We start from the raw sequence: 20,362 nt of genomic DNA, 5'->3' as shown, positions 1-20,362 counted from the left end.
CCGCACCGCTGCGCCGATCCGTAGATATAAATACTGCCTGTACGCTACTGTAGTTCCTCAGTTTAATTATCAACTTAGATCAACTTAGATCTCCCTTCTCAACTTAGCTCTTCTCTAAGTCTTCTGGCTCAACGCCTTGAAGTACGTCCTCCTTGAACCTTAGGACTTTAACGTCCTCTGGTCCGCTCCTCGTCATCGGCGATACCGCCGCTCCGACCTGGCTGCTACTTAGCTCCTCTCTCTCCACTCTCGCTCTCCGGGGACTAACGGCGTAACGGCGGTGTTGTTAATAACTTCACTACTGTCCCACTCGTCTTCCGCACTTAGGCACCTTGTAGCTTTGGCACGGTTACTCGGTGTACATGATCTTAACAGTCTCTCCTTATTGTCTTTTACTCTACCCTGCAGGTACTACTCGTATAGCTCCTAGTAGTTAGTCTGGCGCTCCGCACCAATGCGCCGTTCCGTAGATATAAATACTGCCTGTACGCTACTGTAGTTCCTCAGTTTAATTATCAACTTAGATCAACTTAGATCTCCCTTCTCAACTTAACTCTCCTCTAAGTCTTCAGGCTCAACGCCTCGAAGTACGTTCTCCTCGACCTTAGGACTTTAACATTCTCTGGTCCGCTCCTCGTCATCGGCGATACCGCCGCTCCGACCTGGCTGCTACTTAGCTCCTCTCTCTCTACTCTCGCTCTCCGGGGACTAACGGCGTAACGGCGGTGTTGTTAATAACTTCACTACTGTCCCATTCATCTTCCGCACTTAGACACCTTGTGACTTTGGCACGGTTACACGGTGTACATGATCTTAACACTAACCGAGCCGGGCAAATCACCCACTTTGCACGCTTAGCACTCACAGTGGATAACCAGGAGCGATGGATGGATTTCCTGATCACAAACTTAGGAGGAGAGGATATTATTCTCGGACTCCCCTGGTTACGGAAGGTAAATCCAGAGATTGACTGGGAGAAGGGACGACTTTCAGTAAAGCCACCCCGGGTACATATAGAGGAAGTAGAAGATGAGCAGACTTTACACCCTCACCTAGTGGCGTCTACTACCGATAGTCCAATCCAGGAACTCCTGAACGAAGGATCCCAACGTGAACCCAATCACACTGAGGCAGACCTAGAGGAGAATGAAATCATAACAGCAACGGAGGAATCCCCAATACACCGAATACGAGCCAATCACAAAACGCGTCGGGCATGGGTGAAAGCGGGGATATTGGAAGAACAAACAGAGGAAGTATAGTGCTCAGCAGGGTTCACATATTCTCAACAACTAGCAGAGGAGGCTAACCGCGATAAACCCATTAAAACCTTTGAGGAGATGGTCCCTGAGCAGTACCGAGACTTCAAGAAGGTTTTCTCCGAATCTGCCTCTGAGCGATTACCTGCCCATCAGCCCTGGGATCACGCTATCGATCTTGTACCCGGAGCACCAGCAACCATGCGGACAAAGATCTACCCAATGTCCTTGAACGAGCAGGAGGAACTCGACCGCTTTCTAGAAGAAAACCTATGGAAAGGCTACATTGTTCCCTCGAAGTCACCCATCTCATCTCCAGTCTTCTTCGTGAAGAAGAAGGATGGGAAACTCCGTTTCGTACAGGACTACCGGAAACTGAATGAGTATACTGTGAAGAACCGATACCCTCTCCCATTAGTTGCTGATATCATTAGCCGGCTTCAGGGAGCGCGATATTTCACCAAGTTTGACGTTCGCTGGGGCTACAATAATGTGCGGATTAAGAAGGGGCATGAATGGAAAGGTGCATTTGCAACAACTCGGGGCTTGTTCGAGCCTAAGGTTATGTTCTTCGGTCTCACGAATTCCCCTGCCACATTCCAAGCACTTATGAATGTGATATTTGCTGATCTCATTGCAGCTGGCAAGGTGGCAGTCTACCTAGACGACATCCTCATATTCAGTAACGACCTCAAGGAACACCGACAAGTGGTACAGGAAGTATTAACGCAACTAGAAAAGCACGACCTCTATTTGCGCCCAGAGAAGTGTGAATTTGAACAGCAACAGATCAAATACCTGGGACTTATCATTTCAGAAGGGGAGGTGAGAATGGATCCGGTCAAAGTAGCGGCTGTTCGTGACTGGCCAGTCCCTACCAACCTCCGGGAACTGCAAGGATTTTTGGGGTTTGCAAACTTCTACCGGCGCTTTATCCGAAATTTTGCAAGAATAGCTCGACCTTTGAACGACCTAACCAAGAAGGATACCAGCTTTAACTGGACTGGTACACAACAGGAGGCATTTGACACCCTTCGAGAGGCCTTCATCTCCGCACCAATCCTTGCTCTATGGGCGCCAGATCGGCCCACTCGAATTGAGGTAGACGCATCAGGCTTTGCTACGGGAGGCGCCCTCATGCAGAAGCAAGACGATGGTCAGTGGCACCCGGTAGCCTTCAGATCGGCATCCATGCAGCCAGCAGAATGGAACTATGAAATATATGATCGGGAGATGCTTGCCATCATTGAAGCATTGAAGGACTGGAGGAATTTCCTGGAAGGACTTCCACAACCATTCGACATTATCACTGACCACTCCAACCTCGAATTCTGGTGCACAGCACAAGACCTTACCCGTCGACAAGCCCGATGGGCCCTCTATCTATCACGGTTTGATTTTCATATGATCTACCGTCCTGGCCGAGTAAACACCCAAGCTGATGCTCTTTCTCGTATGGCAGTACATCATGTATCAGATAGCGATGACAATCAGCAACAGACCGTCCTTAAACCTGGCCACTTCACCAAAATCGCCGCTTCAATCCTACGGAACCCCCTAGAGGATCGTATTCGGAAAGCCTCAGAACGGGAAGCACAAGTACTGGAAGGTCTGGAAACAGTCAAGAAGCACGGGTTACAACGCTTGGCCAATGGGATAGCTGAATGGGAGGAGGACAACGGGTTGGTCTATTACCGGGGCCGGGTATATGTACCAGCAGACAACAATCTACGCACCGAGGTACTCCGTCAATGCCATGATCATCCAACTGCTGGACATCCCGGATTACATGGGACACTTGACCTGGTCAGCACCCACTTCTGGTGGCCGACACTGCGTTCTTTTGTGGAGAAATACGTTGAGGGATGCGAGATTTGCACCTGCAAGAAGATCCAATGGCACCCACGAGCTGTGACTCAACCACTGGATGTACCATCCGGCCTATGGGAAGAGGTAGGGGTCGACCTGATAACACAATTGCCTAACTCCCAGGGATACGACACAGTCTTGGTCCGTACAGACCTGTATGGAAAACAAATCCATGCTATTCCTTGCACCAGCTCCATTACAGCTGAAGGTGTCGCCGATATCTATTACCGAGAAATCTTCCGTCTCCATGGTCTTCCCCTCCACTTCAAATCCGACCGCGGACCTCAGTTCGCAGCTAAACTCATGCGATCCCTCCTCGCTAGACTGGGAATTAAATCAGATCTAACCTCCGGATATCGTCCTCAGTCCAATGGCCAAACTGAACGCGCAAATCAGGAAGTGGAAAAATACATCCGCCTCTATGTGGGACGACGACAAGATGACTGGGCAGAACACCTCCCCATGGCGGAGTTTGTGATTAACTCGCGGACTCACTCGGCCCTAGGCATGTCCCCATTCGAGTTAACCTACGGATACCTTCCCCTGTTCAATATCCCGGTTGGTCAACGCAGCGGCATTCCAGCAGTGGATGACCACATACGGATTCTCCGAGAAGCGCGACAGGATGCTGGAGCTGCCTTACATCTAGGAAAGAAGCAACAAAAGGAGGGATACGAACGTGGGAAGCGAAAAGCGCATCAATTCAAAGTTGGGGACCTAGTTTGGCTAAGTGCGGAGGACATTAACCTGCAGCTATCCAGTGAAAAACTAGGAGACCGACAGCTAGGACCTTACCGTATTCTGGAGAAAGTCGGACCTCTGGATTACCGCCTTGACCTTCCCTTGTCATTAGACCGCCTTCATCCTGTCTTCCATGTCGACAAACTATATCCATGGAAAGGTAACCCCATCAATGGCGAAATACCAACACCACCAGAGCCGGTGTACTTAGAAGATGAAGATGAACTGGAATATGAAGTGGAGGAGATCTTGGACAGTCGGGTACGATGGAAGAAGTTGGAATATCTAGTAAAATGGAAAGGTTACGATGCAGGACACAACTCTTGGGAACCCACACCCAACCTCAGCCGGGCACCAAAAATTGTTTGGGCCTTTCACAAAAAACATCTGACAGCGGCAAAACCTTGACCATCGAGGGCAATGGTCATAAGGAGGGGGGTAATGTTATAAAGTACGCAGCCCCTATCATTTTCCCTTTCTCACCGTCTCGACGCCTTTACTTGTACAATACATCATCCCATCGCTGTCAATCTCCATCGATTACTGATCTATCTATTACTGATCCACCTGACCCACCTTCTCTTTCTATCGGCTTCCGCCTCCTTCCTTGCCCCTGAACTGTACAGTATTACATCGTTGTTTCTCGCAGACTAGATTATGTATATATAGCCAACCCTCCACAACCTGGTCCCTTATCTTGACCTCTCTGTCATTATCTGGGACCAGGTATGTGCTTACTTATTATTACCTATGACTACGATACTCAATATATCTCTGTCATTATCTGGGACCAGTTTGCCTCCGCTCCGCTTAGTCGCTCCGCCTCACTCACCTGCTTAGTCGCTCCGCCTCACTGCCTGGCTTAGTCACCCCGCTTCCTGCTCCGCTAGTCACTCCGCCTCTGCCGCTTCGTGACATGGGGGGGAAGTGCTTGTTCTTATTTAGAGGCCAGCACCCTCCTTATATATCCTCAAAACAACCCTTGACAACTGATATCAATCATTGTAGCATGTGCTGATTTTGATGGAAATCATGCTGCATCTCGGAGTAGCATGTGGACCTGTTGTACCATGTGCTACCTTTGATGGAAATCATGCTGTACCTCGGAAGGCTTTCCGGATGAGGGACATATGCTAAATCATTTCTGATATTCTCGGAATTAACTCCAGAGGTCCGGAATATTGTTATCTTTCAATCTTATCATTCAGCTCTATTGAAATGCTATACAAAGGTGAAGCTCGAAACACTTTAATCCTGCAGATATTGTCACAGTCCAAGTCAAACACAAGTGTGGGTTTTAGTATTAGAGCTTTATTATTTGGAAATACAACTGTATTATGCTATGAAGACCCACTTAAGTGTCATTTAGATGCAATCACTGTGTAGTTCTGTGTGTTTTCTCTGAATACAATGTACTGTCCAGTCTCAGCATCACTGATAGTACTTTACAGTTGAAAATGCATAATTACTGCATTATAGACTCAAATAAAAATGGGTCATATCACCGCCGCTAGCGTGTCTTGCCAATCGTGGCTTCCCTGCATCGTGCCATATATCGACTTCTTGAGTTTGCAGACGAGGTGTTCGGTGCCAGGCTTGATGAATCTCACCGGTTGTTTCATGTATACATTGTGCTTTATTGGGCTGTTAAGGAAAGCAGACTTGAAGTCCACTTGGAAAAGTGAGAGGCCGAGAACCACAATGATGGCTAGGACAATTCGGAAAGATTCCATTCGCGCCACGGCGCCGAATGTCTCGTCGTAGTCCATACCATAAACCTGTGTATATCCTTTTGCTACATATCTTGCCTTCCTTTTCAACAATTCTTCTTGTGATCCCCACTTGGACGTGAATATCCACATTGCATCCATGAGGTTTGCCCCCGGAGGTAGTGGCACCAGCTCCCACACTTCTTTCTCTATTAACGCGTTGTATTCGGCCTGAGCTGGTGGACCCCAGAGGTCCCAGCGGAGCTTTGCCTCTTTGAAGTTCCTTGGTGTCCATCTCTCGTCATGAGTGGATGCAAAAGCCCATGGTTCGTGGGCGACAAGCATAAAGGCGGTATCAGGTCGACTCCATCCCATTTCTTTCTGGACAAGTTGGTCTACATTCATTGAGCCGCCAGTTGGCTCGCGTAAGACACGTGTTGACGCGGGGGCTGGATGTTCAGTAGTGGGTATGGAGTCAGGAGGAGGAGATTGAGGAAGGGAGTCCGGCTCAGAAGGTATAGGTGTAAGGGGAGACAGCGGTGGAGAGAGAGAGGGAGGAGTTGATGGTGAGGGCGCTAAATCTAATTTGAGTGGCGCCCTGGATTTAATGCCCTCGGCATCACCGTTGAATGGTTTAATGTCCTCGGCATCACCGTTGGAACCGAACGAGATCTCGTCATCAGATCGAGTTCTCTTAGCTATCCCTTCCTCGAATTTGACATCCCTTGACTCAATAATAGTCTTCCACTCTGGCACCCAAATTCTGTAGCCCCGGCGGCCCATATATCCAAGCAAACGACCTTTAATCGCTTGACGGGCAAGTTTCCCATCTTTTCTGGTTTCTGGTAATGTTGCCCAGGTTTCACATCCGAAAGGCCGTAAGTGGGATATGTCCTGGCGCTTCTTGGTCCAACGTTCCATGGGGACAACATCAGGTGAACGAGCAGTAGGGACGAAGCTGTCAACATATATAAAGGTACTTGCTGCTTCTGCCCAGAATGATGGCGGTAATCCAGAATCTTCAAGGAGAGTTCTCGTACCCTCGATCACTGTTCTGTTTGCGTGTTCCGCCATACCATTAGCCGCCGAAGAGTAGGGGGGTATCTTCTCAATGATGATACCGTGCTCTTTGCAGTAGGATTGCATTAGGCTGTTGTCAAATTCACCCCCGCCGTCTATCCGAATGATTCAAAGGCGTTCCCCGGTCTGGTTCTCTGCCATGATGCGAAACTCATGGAAGTGCTTGAGTGTCGTCTCTGCTCGTTTGTTGGAGATGAAATATGGGACTCGGATGGAGGATGCACCGTCAGAGCAGAGCATCATATAATTGGCCCCGCCTCAACTCTGAGTTCTGGAAGGTCCCCATAAGTCAATATGCACCCGTTCGAGTACCTTGGTCTCATGCGTGAGTTTCTCGTCAAATGGGTGTCTCGTCGCTTTACCATATAGACAAGGTTCGCACATTCCTTGTGTCTCTTTCGACGTTACTTGTAATCCATCCACTAACTTGCCAGAGTCACCCGCTATCGCGCTGTTTCCACTTTGTCCACTGACAGTTTCGTAACGGATGAAATCCGACCTTTTTACCCAGCAATGCTCTGATGCTGCCGAATCGAGAAACATCTCAGGCTCGGTTGGTTCAGATGGGGAATAGAGTGGTATATTACCATTGCAAATGGTGCATTCGATAGGATTCGATACAAGGGAATAAATAGGTACGTTATCGCTGGCACTAACACTCTCCCTTTTCTGACTCTCGCAATTTAGAACGGTAGTTCTTTCGAGTCTATTGGAGTCATTAGGGGATAGTGTTGTGAAGGTCGGATGGACGGACGTACCCGGCTTAGCGGAAACATTGACATGGTTGGTGTGAATGTAGAGGTCAACAGGATCTGGATCAGTCAGGATCGTCGCACTAGAGGCAGTGGTTGAGCTGGCTCCGGTGGTGCGGTTTTCGTACTTGTCCTTCCAGCTCTTTGGGGCATTGCCTTCTCGACCACCACCTTTCGCCCAGCAGTTCTCGATGGAGTGACCAAGCTTCCTAGGACAGGAAGGGTTGGTGCAGACTGGTCGATTTCGACGTTGTACAGCGCTCGCAATGACAGGGTGTGCTGCGATGTGCTGGGCAACCAGCGCTGCAACTTTCTTCTGGATGCGCTGGTCCTCATCGTCAACTGGTTCCACCTTGTTGATGTAGAGGTGCTTGAGATAGGTGAAGGCCTCAGAGCTTGTGCGACCAGGAACATTCAATATGTTCTCCTTCCACTCTTTCGGCATGGATTTAATCACGATGAGGCGATACTGGAAGTCGTCCACGGCACCACCCAAGTTACGGAGCCTCTTGAGAAGATTGTTCATCTTCTTTTCGTGGTCTTCCATGGTAGTCGTCATGGGGTCATACTTCTGTTCGCAGAGGGCAGTGTCGGCAAGAAGAATCAGTTCTTCATCACGACTCTCGTATTTGTTGATTAGAAACGCATAGGTGACATGCGCAAGGTTGTCTCGGTGACACGCCTAAATTTTGGCTAGACGTCTATGCTGTGAATTGTGACATTTTCACGTATAGATTTGTATCAAGAGGACTGTAATTGAGACCCAGATTGACAGTCAAAGTCAATACTGAATCAGTGTAATAAGTTGAAGGGACCATATACCCATACTACCACAAGTTGGTTAGTTTACCCATCCCCGATACTACCTATGGATAGCAGGATTATACCAGACTCGGACTACATCCGAAGGATGACCATTCACGTATGACATACCAAGGGTATTCTTATTGGACCTTACACTGGCAGGAGTTTGGAAGAACTTACTCAAGTGACCATGAACCGAGGATTGACTTGAAATGACTTTCTAGAACTCAGGAATTATCAAATACTCCTTCTAGAACGAGATCATGCATTAACCTAAAAGACTGCGATTTAGTCTAATAGACCAATCAAGTTGCATGGTTGAGGAAAATGACTAGAAGAACAATCAAAGTACGGCGAGGCTCCGAAGGCATATCAAATGAATGTCAAAGAGTCCTGACGTAGAAAATATTGAAGAATACAATTAAATGAATACTATGCGTAACTCCCTTGATAGAGTATAGGCACAATGGGTGTCTATTGAAAGAGAGAAGCAATTAGTTTAATCCAGATGAATCAGATTGATAGGATTAGAATCGAGGAGAGCTGATTTGCCTCCGGACGAGGTGACAAACGATCGAAGTAAGTGTTGAACAGCAATGACAGTTGAACACCATTCGAGTCATTCTCTAAAAACAATTAAATTAAATGAATATTGAAGTACCTACCTATGTTTGGAGGTATACTAGAATCTTGGAACCAATATGGACCAAATAAGGACATGTAGATTCGAATTAAATGGTATCTGACTGAGTGTAGAAGTTTCCTTGCGGTTCCGAACATTTATTGTATTAAATTAATTGTACTATGCGACTCTATATTCTGTATGTATAAATAGCGATCCGATGTATCTGGAATACAAGTGATTTTGGGACGACGTTGCAGTGCTAATCCGTAAAAAGGAAAGACACACTCCCGCCAGACTGAAACCTCTTCGCTAGCAGCCATTCGGGCCCGGCACTTGTGAGTATAGGAACGTCGTGTTCTGCTCCTTGTGACTGCGAGAAGTATATCCAGTTGTTGGGTATTCTTCGAACTTAGGATCAGTCGTTGGTCTTAAGGGCAAATCACACTGTGTGGTTGTGCCAGCACATAGTTCTAGCCCTCCGTAGGGGTCTGTGTGTTTCGGTTTTAATTTACTTTGATTCAAACCCCCAATTCTTGATATACCCAAATCAATACAAACCAAAGCACAAATCGCGCTGAATCTACCTTGATCAAAGGAATATATCGAATCCTTAGAACGATTCAAATTGATTGATCAAAGCTTCTTACTTAGCTCTCAAAGCTTTGCGGAACCTTTGCCAACGCTACCCCTTGCTATTAAATAAATTTGATAGCAGTGAACTCGCATATTGTGTATTAGATTGGTTGGTTGGAGTGCCCATTAGATTCCTTCCTTTCTCTTTCACACAAAAACGAGGCAAGCTCGTTATCGGTCGATACCGACCCCGATGGGATCAGTGCAATTGAGATAAATCATTGCGGCTACCAAGCGCTCGCGTTGGTTCCATTCTTCAGGGGATGGATGCAGACTGCTAGGGAATGAGGGAGTGATGGACGTATAGACATAGGTTGCTGGACTTGGTTTAGGGATGGTGCCATGGAGATAACCCTTGAGGCCCCTAAACTCAACGTTCAGCTCGACCCTATCTTTGAACGCCTTCCAAGTATCCTGTCCGGACAGCTGAGACGATTCCGGGAATGTAGGAAGGGTTGCTGTTTGGTTTCCGGTTGATGAAGACATAGTAGAATTTTGGTTTTATCTATATAGCTCGTTGGGAGCCCAGTCTCATAATCTGTAGGATAACGAACACCTCAGTTGTAGTAGAGAACACCTCAGTTGTAGTAGAGAACAACTGATATTGGATAAATCTACCTGTAGGATAACGAACACTACTACAGGATCAGTATGGAGAATTAACTTAAATATGAGTATGACTTACCCTCAGTTGTAGTAGAGAACAACTGAGGGAAAGCTGTGAAATAGGGGCGTTTGTATAAGTACTCGATCGCAGAGTATGTAAGCAACAACGAGTAGACAAAAAGGTGCGCATAGATGAAGTAAGTCAGACGGGCTGGATAAGGACGGAGCGTACGGATTCTTCTCTAACACATGGTGTACTGGTGAGTACTCCAGCCCTTTGGCATGTCTTGAAACTCAGTAGATATACCCTCAAGAAGGTGCACTACTGGGCCATATAATATCTACCTTCAACTTGAATTCAGCTACTTGCTGCAGATAACAAAAGCTACCATTGAACATGATGCACTCAAGCAAGCCCAATTCTGACTAAACCATGCCCATCTTCATAGACCATGCCAACTCCTCTTTGTCAATGAAAGCTCATTTGATTTACAAACACCATATTGTCAATGCAGTTGAGCTGTCAGTGGGAGGCAGGTATATAAAAGTGCTTTTTTTGTTCATAGTTATTGGTGAGTATTGATTATGTTCAAGTATACCCTTACTGATCATTTTATTGTTCTTACAGATTGTCAGGACCATGCCCCGGTGCCCCGCTCCACTGCTCAGTACTCTGAGATCTACCGTTTATTGTAATCTCTTCTTTATTGTTTTTTCTTGCTACACATTCCCTTTCTACTTAGTCTCTTTTTATTGTCTTATTCTCTACCCTGCAGGTACTATATGTATAGCCCCTAGTAGCTAGTCTGGCGCTCCACCCTGATACGCTAATTAGTAGGTATAAATACTCCTGTACTATACTGTGGTTCCTCAGTTTAATTATCATCTTAGATCTCCTCAGATCTCCCTTATCTGCCTCTCTCTGTCCTTTAAGTCTTCAGGCTCATCACCTTGAAGTACTCTCTACTCTAACCTCAGAACTTACAAGTTCTTTGGTTCACTCCTTGTTATCGGCATTACCACCACTCCAACTTGGCTACTCCTAGTTACCTCTCCTCTATGTCACAAAGTGGCAGAGGCAGAGTGACTAAGCGGGATGGTGGAGTAGAGCAACTGAGCAGAGTGTAGGCAGACTGGTCCCAGATAATGACAGAGAGGTCAAGATAAGGGACCAGGCTGTGGGGGGTTGGCTATATATACATATTCCAGTCTGCAAAAAACAACAATGTAATACTGTACAGTTCAGGGGCAAGGAAGGTGGCGGAAGCCAGTAGAAGGAGAAGGTAGGTCAGGTGAATCAGTAATCAATGGGGAATTGACAGTGATGGAGTGTAATAGTGATGGGATGTGTCATATGCATGCAATTCACCCAGTATGCTTCCCGGCCCAGTCCGGAGCGGCCGGACTTCGGAATAATAACCTTGTGACCATCATTGTATTTATTTATTGTTCCGAGCTTTCATCGAGGTCTTCTGACTGTATTTGGGATGTATATAAGCTAGAATACTTTGTACGTTGTAGTCAAGCTTGAAATCAAGTGTACCATCTTATCCCACTCTTTAATATCTCCTTTACCTTTGCTTCCGAGCTATTCCGGACTCCCGGATCATAGGAACCCATCTAGGCTGCTCATCTTGACATTATATCCTTGCCATTATATTCCCGGGGACACAACAGTGTGTGAAGGGTGTTGCTAATAGCTTCACCGACGTCCCACTCCCAGTGTGTACTACAGGCCAATACTCAGTTCTGGACCTCGGAATTATCCCGGGCCATTCCCGGGCCATATCCGGCCTCAGAACCTCTATAGCTATTGACCTGTAGGCACGGTCTTGTCAGGATGATGTATCGTACAAGTAAAGGCATCGAGACAGTGAGAAAAGGAAAATGACAGGGGCTGCATACTTTATGACACTCTACTCTCAATCTCCGGGGACTAGCGGCATAATGGCAGTGCTGTTAATAACTTCACTACTGTCCCATCCAATCCTCCGCCCTTAGATGCTGGATGGCCCTTGGCACGGCTTTCCAGTTTACATGATCTTAACACAGATATTCACTACTATACTATAGTTCCTCAGTTTAATTATTGACTTAGATCATCTTAGATCAACTTAAACCGTCACTCATTCTCCCTCTGAAGTCTTAAGGATTCTCCCTTGAGTACTCTCTACTCTGACCTCAGGACTTATATGTTCTTTGGTTCGCTCTTTGTTGTCAGTGTTACCACCACTCCGACTTGGCTGCTCCTAGCTACCTTCTTTTCTACTCTCAATCTCTGGGGACTAGCAGTGTAATGGTGGTGTTGTTGATAACTTCACTACTGTCCCATTCAACCCTCTGCCCTTAGATACCTTGTGGCCTCTGGCACGGCTTCATGGTGTACATGATCTTAACAGGAGTCCATGGGACTTTTGGAAATTTTTTGAAGCCACCTCAAAGATCATTTAGGCAAGTGCTAATTTGCTTAAGTGCCAGTGGCTGGTCAACTTTCAGACATTTTTGACAGAAATTCTTGATTTTGGTTTGGACATTTCAGCTGAAATTCAGCAATTTTGGAAACAACCTTTACTCTGATTATCCGGGGTCCTGTTCTGCCCCACAGGTAAACTTTAATCAAATTTTTTGATTATTCTCTTAGAGGGCTTGGTCACCAAGCTATACATACTTATATCCATATGGAGTATTCCCCAACATCTTCTGAGTCTACCATCAGTGCCCTTGAGTGCTGGACTTCTTGCCACTCTTTCCTGCTTATAAACTTGGGTATGCTATAGATATTTCAGTATCATTCAAAAAATAACTATATATACATGAGCAGCCCAATGGTCCACCTTCACACATAGGTCAATCAATATAGGGAGGTTTTGCCTGGGAGTAAAGCCCCTTGCAGGTGGGTGACACACCACCCAGAGCGTTTGAGCTGTAACATACTTGCCAGCTAAACATCAAAAGAATACAAAGGGTTGGAGGGTGGGTCATGACGGAAGATGAAGCTGTAAGAGGCCTGGCGGTGGTTAGTCGAGAGAACAGCTTTAAACGCGAGCACATGACTTCTAAATATTGGTCACCGGACGAAAATAGCTTACATAGCACGTGGGAACGCATCTTTTTGATTGTTCGTGGCAAGCGCTGTTGAGACGCTACGTCCCGTTCTTTGTCCTCGGTACCCTGTTTGAGCCCACTGAAAATACTGCTAAGTTGAAACTCTTTACCACACTCCGAAATGTCTGCTACAGAGGTCGTGGATAATGGTGCGGCCGTCTTCGACGAAGCTAACCACCCACCAACTTCGAAGCCAAAAGTCTTATCGGAACGTACAGGGGACGAGGATAATCACTCCCTGAATGATGTAGAGGTCGAAAGGGATCCAATAATCGAATTTGACACGTCGGAAATCCCACTGGAGGTGCGTGAAATTCAGCATTGTTTGATTGTCTGCCTCTCATGATATTCTTTCATCGTGTTCCAGAAACTTCAAGGTGATGAAGAGAAGGTCTCTGCCATGTCTGAGGACTCTGCTGCGGTCGAAGCGCCAACAGTGAGTGAGAATGTCGCAAACGTAGGAGAAATACCTGACATCTAGCGAAAGCACGGCTATTCCCAACGCGACGAGGAAGAAAATGAAGGAGCAGTGGCTAAGGCAAGCCTATTTCTTTGCCTACTGCGTTTTTATAATCCTTATTTCTTGCTCAGGACGATGAAATACCGTTGAAAGATCCTACAGACCCGCTGGCCACCCTAGAAGCCTCCGACTCACCATTGCAACTATTTGAGTCTCCGAATACAGCATCACATAACGAATTCGAAGCTACTGAGCCTAAATCTCAGACAGAAAAAAGCGGTGATCGAGGGGTTGACTCTACTGGCACAAGAACTATCGCTTCTGGAATAGGTCGAGTCCATGAAGGTGAAGAACCACAATTGGAAGTCGAACAGGTTCCTCTTATTCGGGAACCCGTTTTCCGCGATGCAGACTCCGCGCTTGAGGCAGAAATGCTCGCTCAGAATCTGCCGGAAGACACCACGAAACCCATAAACGGAAACCCAGTAAACTTAGAACCTGATAGTCCGCTTCCCGGAGTAGCGGCGCTCCAAACGTCTTCGTCCGTGGACAGTGCTGCTTTGGTAGACGCTGCTGAAGAGACTGTTCTCGGCACAGGAGTCGCCGAGGAACGAGCCACCAAGTCATCTTTCGCTGAAGGAGCGGAAGACCCAATCTCAAACGTGCACGGATCGATTTCCGTGATTCCCGATACAGTGTCCGGTGAAGCTACCGGTGTATCTCATGTCAATGTCCTTGCAGTATCCACTTCTTCGGAGGAAACACCTAATTCAGTTACTCCAGTTCTCACTGATCCTATTATTAGAGGGGAAGAGTCTACTGTCGGAAACATCGTTACGGATGGTTCGAGCGGCGAGGTTCAAGTGCATTCGACTGAGCGGATTGAATCCGAAAAACATATGCATCTCGATTCAAATGTACGAGAGCATGACCTTACTTCTCCTGCTGAACCAGCAGAATCACATTCAAATGAGCTGGGCTCTTCTGCGGCCATTCTGGTGGACGAAAAACCTGGAGCGGACATTGTCCTCGGATACCCAGAAGATAATGCGGAAGGATCTCATGCGATTCCAGTGGAAGCCTTGACGATCGTTTCTGCAGCAGCTTTGCAACACTCAGTGTCCTCTCCGCTGGTTGAGCCCACTCAGATTGAGACTGGACAGCTCTCTTTAACTTTGGGAAACTCAGAGGACATCCCTACGGGGCAAGCAGCGTCCGGGAATCTCCACGACGAATCTTCTCTGGAGGAAATGCCGATGAATGTCAGTGAAGCTTTGGAGCCTTTGGTGGAACGATCGATTGGGGATGCTGCTATCGAGACTGAAAATCCTTCGGAATTAGAACATGAATCGGAGCTTATTGTAACGGATGAAGTTGCAGACATGAATGGCCAATCCAAGTCAGAGATTGTTCCTGCATTGGAGGAGTCTTCTGTCATTCCCGACAAATTTTCCGAAACAGCCTATGAGGTTGCTGGCGAATCCGAAGCAAAGCTCATAACAGAGTCGGACGTGCTGGGAGTGATCCTGGCTACCGGGAATGTCGACACAGTTTCTGCTGATCCAAATGCTGAAACAACACCCCCCATATCCGGTGAAGAAGCTTCATCAGTTGAATTGGAAAAGCAACTGGCAGAGAATGTAGGAACTCCAAACGAAGTTATCCTGAGTGACGGGGAGAAATTGGCAGCGAATAATGAAAACACGAATACGTCTTCAGTGGAGGAAGTACCTTTCGCAAGGGATGAAGACGTTGGACCCTTATTAGAAGGACACCCTTCCTGGATAAACGAAAACCTCGCTACCAAGGACGAATCGAATAAACCAGAGTCGGTCCTAGACACTCAGCAATTGGATGTCAAGCCGGACGAAAAGGAGCCTGATATCGGATTTGACCATAACCTAGACGTCGCTGAAACTGTCGTAGACTCCGCAGCTTCCGCGACGCAAATTCTCGAAACCGGGACTGAACAACACCTCATGACGGAAACAGGTGGGATAATGCTTACGAACGAGGACGCTGACTCTGCGGCGGTCGCTGATGTTGTGGTCGCGCCCGCTTCAGGGGGGGCCGGGGGCGAAGGAGCTCAAGTGTTTTCAGGACTGGTGGAGGAATCGAGCCCTAGCGACACTACCGTCGAAGGAACTATAGCTGATGATAAAGCTTTACTAAAAGGGGAAAGCATTGCAAATTTACCTCAGGACGAACCAGTCGATCTGTTTAGGGAAAATTCAAGCGCCTTAGTGGAGGAATCTTCAAACGCTGATCCAGCAACATCCCTTACCGGATCAGTTGTCAAGGATCATTCAACAGACACTGTTGTTCAGTTTTTGTCGTCGGGAGAGGCCGTTTCAGACGCTTCTATTAATCAGTCTACTGAGATGGAAGAACAACCCGTTTTGGAGCCGCAAAATCAAGCCAATCAATGCTCAGAAGTTCCTCAAGACGAGGCCGCTGACGATAGTGATGATCCCACTAACGAAGCGGTTCCAGCAGCTGCACCTGAAGCGCCATTCGCAGAGGACATTGTTCCTGCAGTCACGGACACTGCTGACTCACAGGATGAATTTTCTTCTGATACCCTTGGTTTGGAAAAGCCATCACTGGATCAGGAAATCCAATTGACAGAGCTGACGACACCTTATGAATCGGCGCAGATCGACGTCGAAAAATTGGTGGAAGTCATGCCCGATTCTCCTAATGTTGGGACTGCCACTGAAGATAGCTCCGACCTCCGCGTTGACGTTGCTGAAGTCGGAAGACCAGAATCACCATGGACTCCATCCTATAGTGTCAGCAACCAAGGTCCTGACGTGACTAGGGAAGAAGACATATCCGAAATCGAGCAGCTTCCCATATCTGATGTGGCCACCAGCGCAGAATCATCCGTGCCAATGGTAAATATTGTACCGGAGGAATCTGAGTCCACAGCAAAAATTTTACCAGAAGAATCTGAGCCCACAGCTGCAAACGTAAGATTGAAGCCTCATGATACTGTTTTTTTTTCTAAGATGTTGATTTACAGCCTGAAGAAAGGAAGGAACCGTCCAGACCTTCTTCGCCTTGGGTCCCCTCATACGCTGTGTCTGTACAAGGAAGCCCTTCTCTCTCTGCTCATAATAGCCCAATAACTTCAGGCCTAGATTTTCCCAACAAAGAGTCTCCTGCTCACCCGGCAGAATCGTCCATCGACGAGCTGGTACCAGGAACGGAGGAACTCCCTCCAAAGTTGGACATTGAGATTGCGCCTTCTTTGTACCAAGATGTACCCGAAATTAACATAGCGATACCGTCCGCCGGTTTTGATCAGCCACCTGAAGTTCCTTCCGAGTTGCATTTAGAAACAACCGAGAACCTCCAAGAACCTGTTAGCATGATCATATCCGACGAAGAAGTGCCCGTTGCAGACTTCTCTCTCCAGGGGAAGCTTGACACTGAGGATGTTCCAGCGAGTGTCGTTATTGAAGATGGGGAGGGGACATACAAAAACGAAGACACTACAGAACCTGCAGAGGTCGTGAACGCCGTTGGGGCTGAAGAAATCCATAGCGAAGTTGGTGCTGAGGATTCATTGTATCCAAGCGCCAATACCACTGAAATCGACAGGCCAAAATCGCCATGGACTCCATCGTACAGTGTCATCAGCCAGGGTCCTGATATGGCCAGAGAAGAAGACATACCAGAAATCCAGCAACTTCCTTCATCTAATGTGCCCGCTGGTCAGGAACTCCCCGTGCCAGAAGTCAACATTATACCGGAAGTTTCTGAAGCTACAGTTGCAAACGTAAGTTCAATGGTTTATGGTGCTGCAGTGTTGGCTGACACGTACAATCTGCAGCTTGAAGAACCAAAGGAATCATCTAGACCGTCGTCACCTTGGGTTCCATCGTATTCCGTGTCTGTACAAGGAAGTCCTTCTGTTTCTGCCCACTCCAGCCCTGTACTGGCCGCCACTGAACTCTCCGAGAATGTGATACCTGTGATTGAGCTATCAGAAGAATCCGCCGAGCCTGCATCTCCAGTATCTGCCGAAGTTTCTGCACTCAATAATGCCGCTGAGTCGATAGAGGAACCTGGCCTTGAAGTTGACTCTCTTCCTAGCAAACCGCCTGTCGACTCTGTGATCCATGATGAAAACTCTGTAATCCCATCTGTGAATATTACTGAAACATCATCGGAAAGTTCTTTAGATATACCTCTGGAATCAACTGAGGCTGACATTGCCGAAAAGCCCATGCAAGATCAGACGGTCAACACGGTGTCGTCGGTCGAACAGCCATTGGTTGTTAATGAAATGCTGGATCAATCTGGGGACGAGGTGTGTTTCCGGTGTACTCGAGCTTTAGTACAAGATCTAATGAAATATAGCGTGATAGCAAGCAGGAGATAGTATGTTGTCTATTCTTTACGACATTTGATGAAGTGACAATTCACAACGTGTTTTGTGCATGTTTTTAGGACACGCCGGTTTTCAAGGTACCTGATGAAGAAGCGATTGTCGACCTTTCAGCCAAACCCTACAAGGACGTGCAGATTCCTGGAGCTCTTTCTCTTTCTCCATCTCAGTCAGTTGTTGCGGCTCAAATAGAGAGGCCCAAATCACCGTGGGGTTCATATGAGGTCACGAACCAGTCGGGTCACGAAACTTCCGTGGCAGAGATGGCAGATCCCGAGGCTGTCGAAGCTGTTGAAGATATCCCCGCTCCGACTTCCTTTATCAGGGATGAGCCGGTAGTTGAACCCGCAGACGAGCCTACTCTCAAGGACGTATCTACCGAAGATGCTCCTGCAGCTGAAGTCTCCAAGGTATGCCTACAAATGTTCTATAACTCCTTCAACTCTTGACACTTTCTTCAGTTAACTGTTGACACTACCGAGAACGATCTCCCGGAAAGACCTAAATCCCCGTGGACCCCGTCTTACTCGGTGTCTAGGCAAGGATCCCAGGTATTCAATGAGGCTAGGAATGATGCTGAACTCGACACATTGGAACAACCACCTCCTCACGCTGAAAGCTCAACAGTGAGTCCACATTCGATCTATGTATTGATTGAAATGTACTGAGGATATATTTCAGGATGCCCCCGTTACCTTGGGGGAGCCAAGTGTCTCTGGTGTAATTGAAGAATCTGTTTCTGCCCCCTCTGGGGAGACATTCCCAGTCTTATCAGTATCTGGGGATATAGAGTAAGTGTTCGCCCATAGCTGAATGAAATCATCGTCCTAACCATGTCATTCACAAGTCGTGACACTGTCGGAGATACTCTTGCAGCTCCCAAAGATCGTAAGCGACTCGAATCCACCACATCGTCCTTGTTCTTCCCAGGCGGGTGGTTCTCCAAACCTCCTACAGGTCGAACCTCTCTTGATAATGCCCAAGGGGTGATCACTTCTCCCAAAGCTGTATCCCCAGTTGAAGGACGTTCCTCTGTCGAGTTGCTTGGTGGTTCTTCCGCTCCAGTCTCAGCGACTGCCGACATCACTAACGAGGGACCCGATGAAGATAAGGAGAAGAAGGGGAAGTGGTGTGTCATAATGTGAAGACACAAGCTAATGTTTCATTTACAATACTCTAAATTTATGACTGTAACGTGTCTTGCTCATCTTTTTCTTTTTTTGATCTGCTCATGCTTTCAATAATCGGATTTACATTTTTTGACTATTTTTGCATAATTTTCTTCTACATCTAGTTGGCTGTCGCACCGTATGTCCATCAGTATTCCTGTCGTAATACATGTGTTTCGTGAATAGTACAAGCGGCGAGAGTTATTGTTAGTCTGCCCCAGGTCTGCCCCTTGTTAGTCTCCTCCTTTCTTCTTCTTTTCTTCGATGATCTCCACATTGTCAGCGGGAATGCCTTTCAAAATTCCTACCTCCCCTTCAATCATTTCGAGCACTTCATCGCTTACATCACCCTGAACAACGATTTCCTCTAGACCTTGGGGATTCTTTGTGACTGACGCTCCTGTCGCGAATTTGGACGCAAATTGTTTTGCAGCTTTTTTCAGATCAATGTTGAATGCTTCCAGGCCATGTATCGAAGTTACGTGTTTTCTCTTATTGCGTTCAATTCGTTTGATAGTAACCTAAATAATTACATAGATAAATGACGTGGTACACAATTGATAATTTGGACAACGAACCTGAGACGCCAGCTTTTTCTTCAAAGCAGCATCAGCCTTCGCTTCGGCTTTAGCCTCCTTCTTTGCTGTTTCCTGCTCTAATTTTGACTGTGCCTCCAAGCTCAATGTTCCTATCTTTGCTTGTAGAGCCTCTGCGATCATATTGATCAGTGGATCGTTGTGGAAAATAGATGTACAGGAAACATACCATCCGAATAGTACTTGCTATATGCCTCTAAATCATGTTCATGTAACCACTCTTTGCACCGCGTTATACTCGATCCAAATTCGCAGTACTCCACGGGGAAAGTGCAGACTATAAGGAAGGGCGTAGCCCTAAGTCTCGATCATTTTGAGATGTGAGTGAAGTACTCAGACCTCCGCAATACAGAACTCGAACTGGGGGTCTTGGTTCAGGTGGTGGTGGTCCCTCTGGCTCTGAAGCTGCTGGTGTGGGATCCGCGATAGCGGCAGATTTGTCGCCCTTATCGCGATTTTTCTTAGCAGGCATCGTGATGGAAGGTATGAATGTAGTTAGAGATAACTTGAAAATAAACAACCATTTGGTCACTGCTTAATGAATCACAATATATAACA

The 20,362-nt window shown here is 47.1% G+C and overlaps 2 protein-coding genes across 2 annotated transcripts; one reads left to right on the top strand and one right to left on the bottom strand.

Moving 5' to 3' along the window:
• The first annotated feature begins 13,080 nt into the window (after positions 1–13,080).
• C8R40DRAFT_360771 (uncharacterized protein) lies at positions 13,081–19,365 on the top strand. The gene is made up of 12 exons (XM_046234834.1): positions 13,081–13,487; positions 13,551–13,619; positions 13,671–13,721; positions 13,775–16,615; positions 16,669–17,427; positions 17,482–17,961; positions 18,012–18,032; positions 18,102–18,449; positions 18,501–18,665; positions 18,721–18,830; positions 18,887–19,229; positions 19,334–19,365. Exons 1-11 carry the CDS (start codon positions 13,305–13,307, stop codon positions 19,182–19,184), a joined length of 5,325 nt encoding a protein of 1,774 aa, XP_046084919.1. The 5' UTR covers positions 13,081–13,304; the 3' UTR covers positions 19,185–19,229; positions 19,334–19,365.
• On the bottom strand, positions 19,310–20,339 carry C8R40DRAFT_360767 (translation initiation factor SUI1). Its single transcript, XM_046234833.1, has 4 exons — positions 20,144–20,339; positions 19,974–20,081; positions 19,787–19,917; positions 19,310–19,729 (listed from the first exon to the last, which is right to left on the bottom strand). The coding sequence occupies exons 1-4, from the start codon at positions 20,274–20,276 to the stop codon at positions 19,442–19,444; spliced, it is 660 nt and encodes a 219-aa protein (XP_046084918.1). The 5' UTR covers positions 20,277–20,339; the 3' UTR covers positions 19,310–19,441.
• Between the last annotated feature and the right edge of the window lie 23 nt (positions 20,340–20,362).

Source organism: Lentinula edodes (assembly GCF_021015755.1).
Source record: "Lentinula edodes strain Le(Bin) 0899 ss11 chromosome Unknown C8R40scaffold_24, whole genome shotgun sequence".
Taxonomy (NCBI): Eukaryota; Fungi; Basidiomycota; class Agaricomycetes; order Agaricales; family Omphalotaceae; genus Lentinula; species Lentinula edodes.
This window is presented reverse-complemented; position numbering and strand designations above follow the sequence as displayed.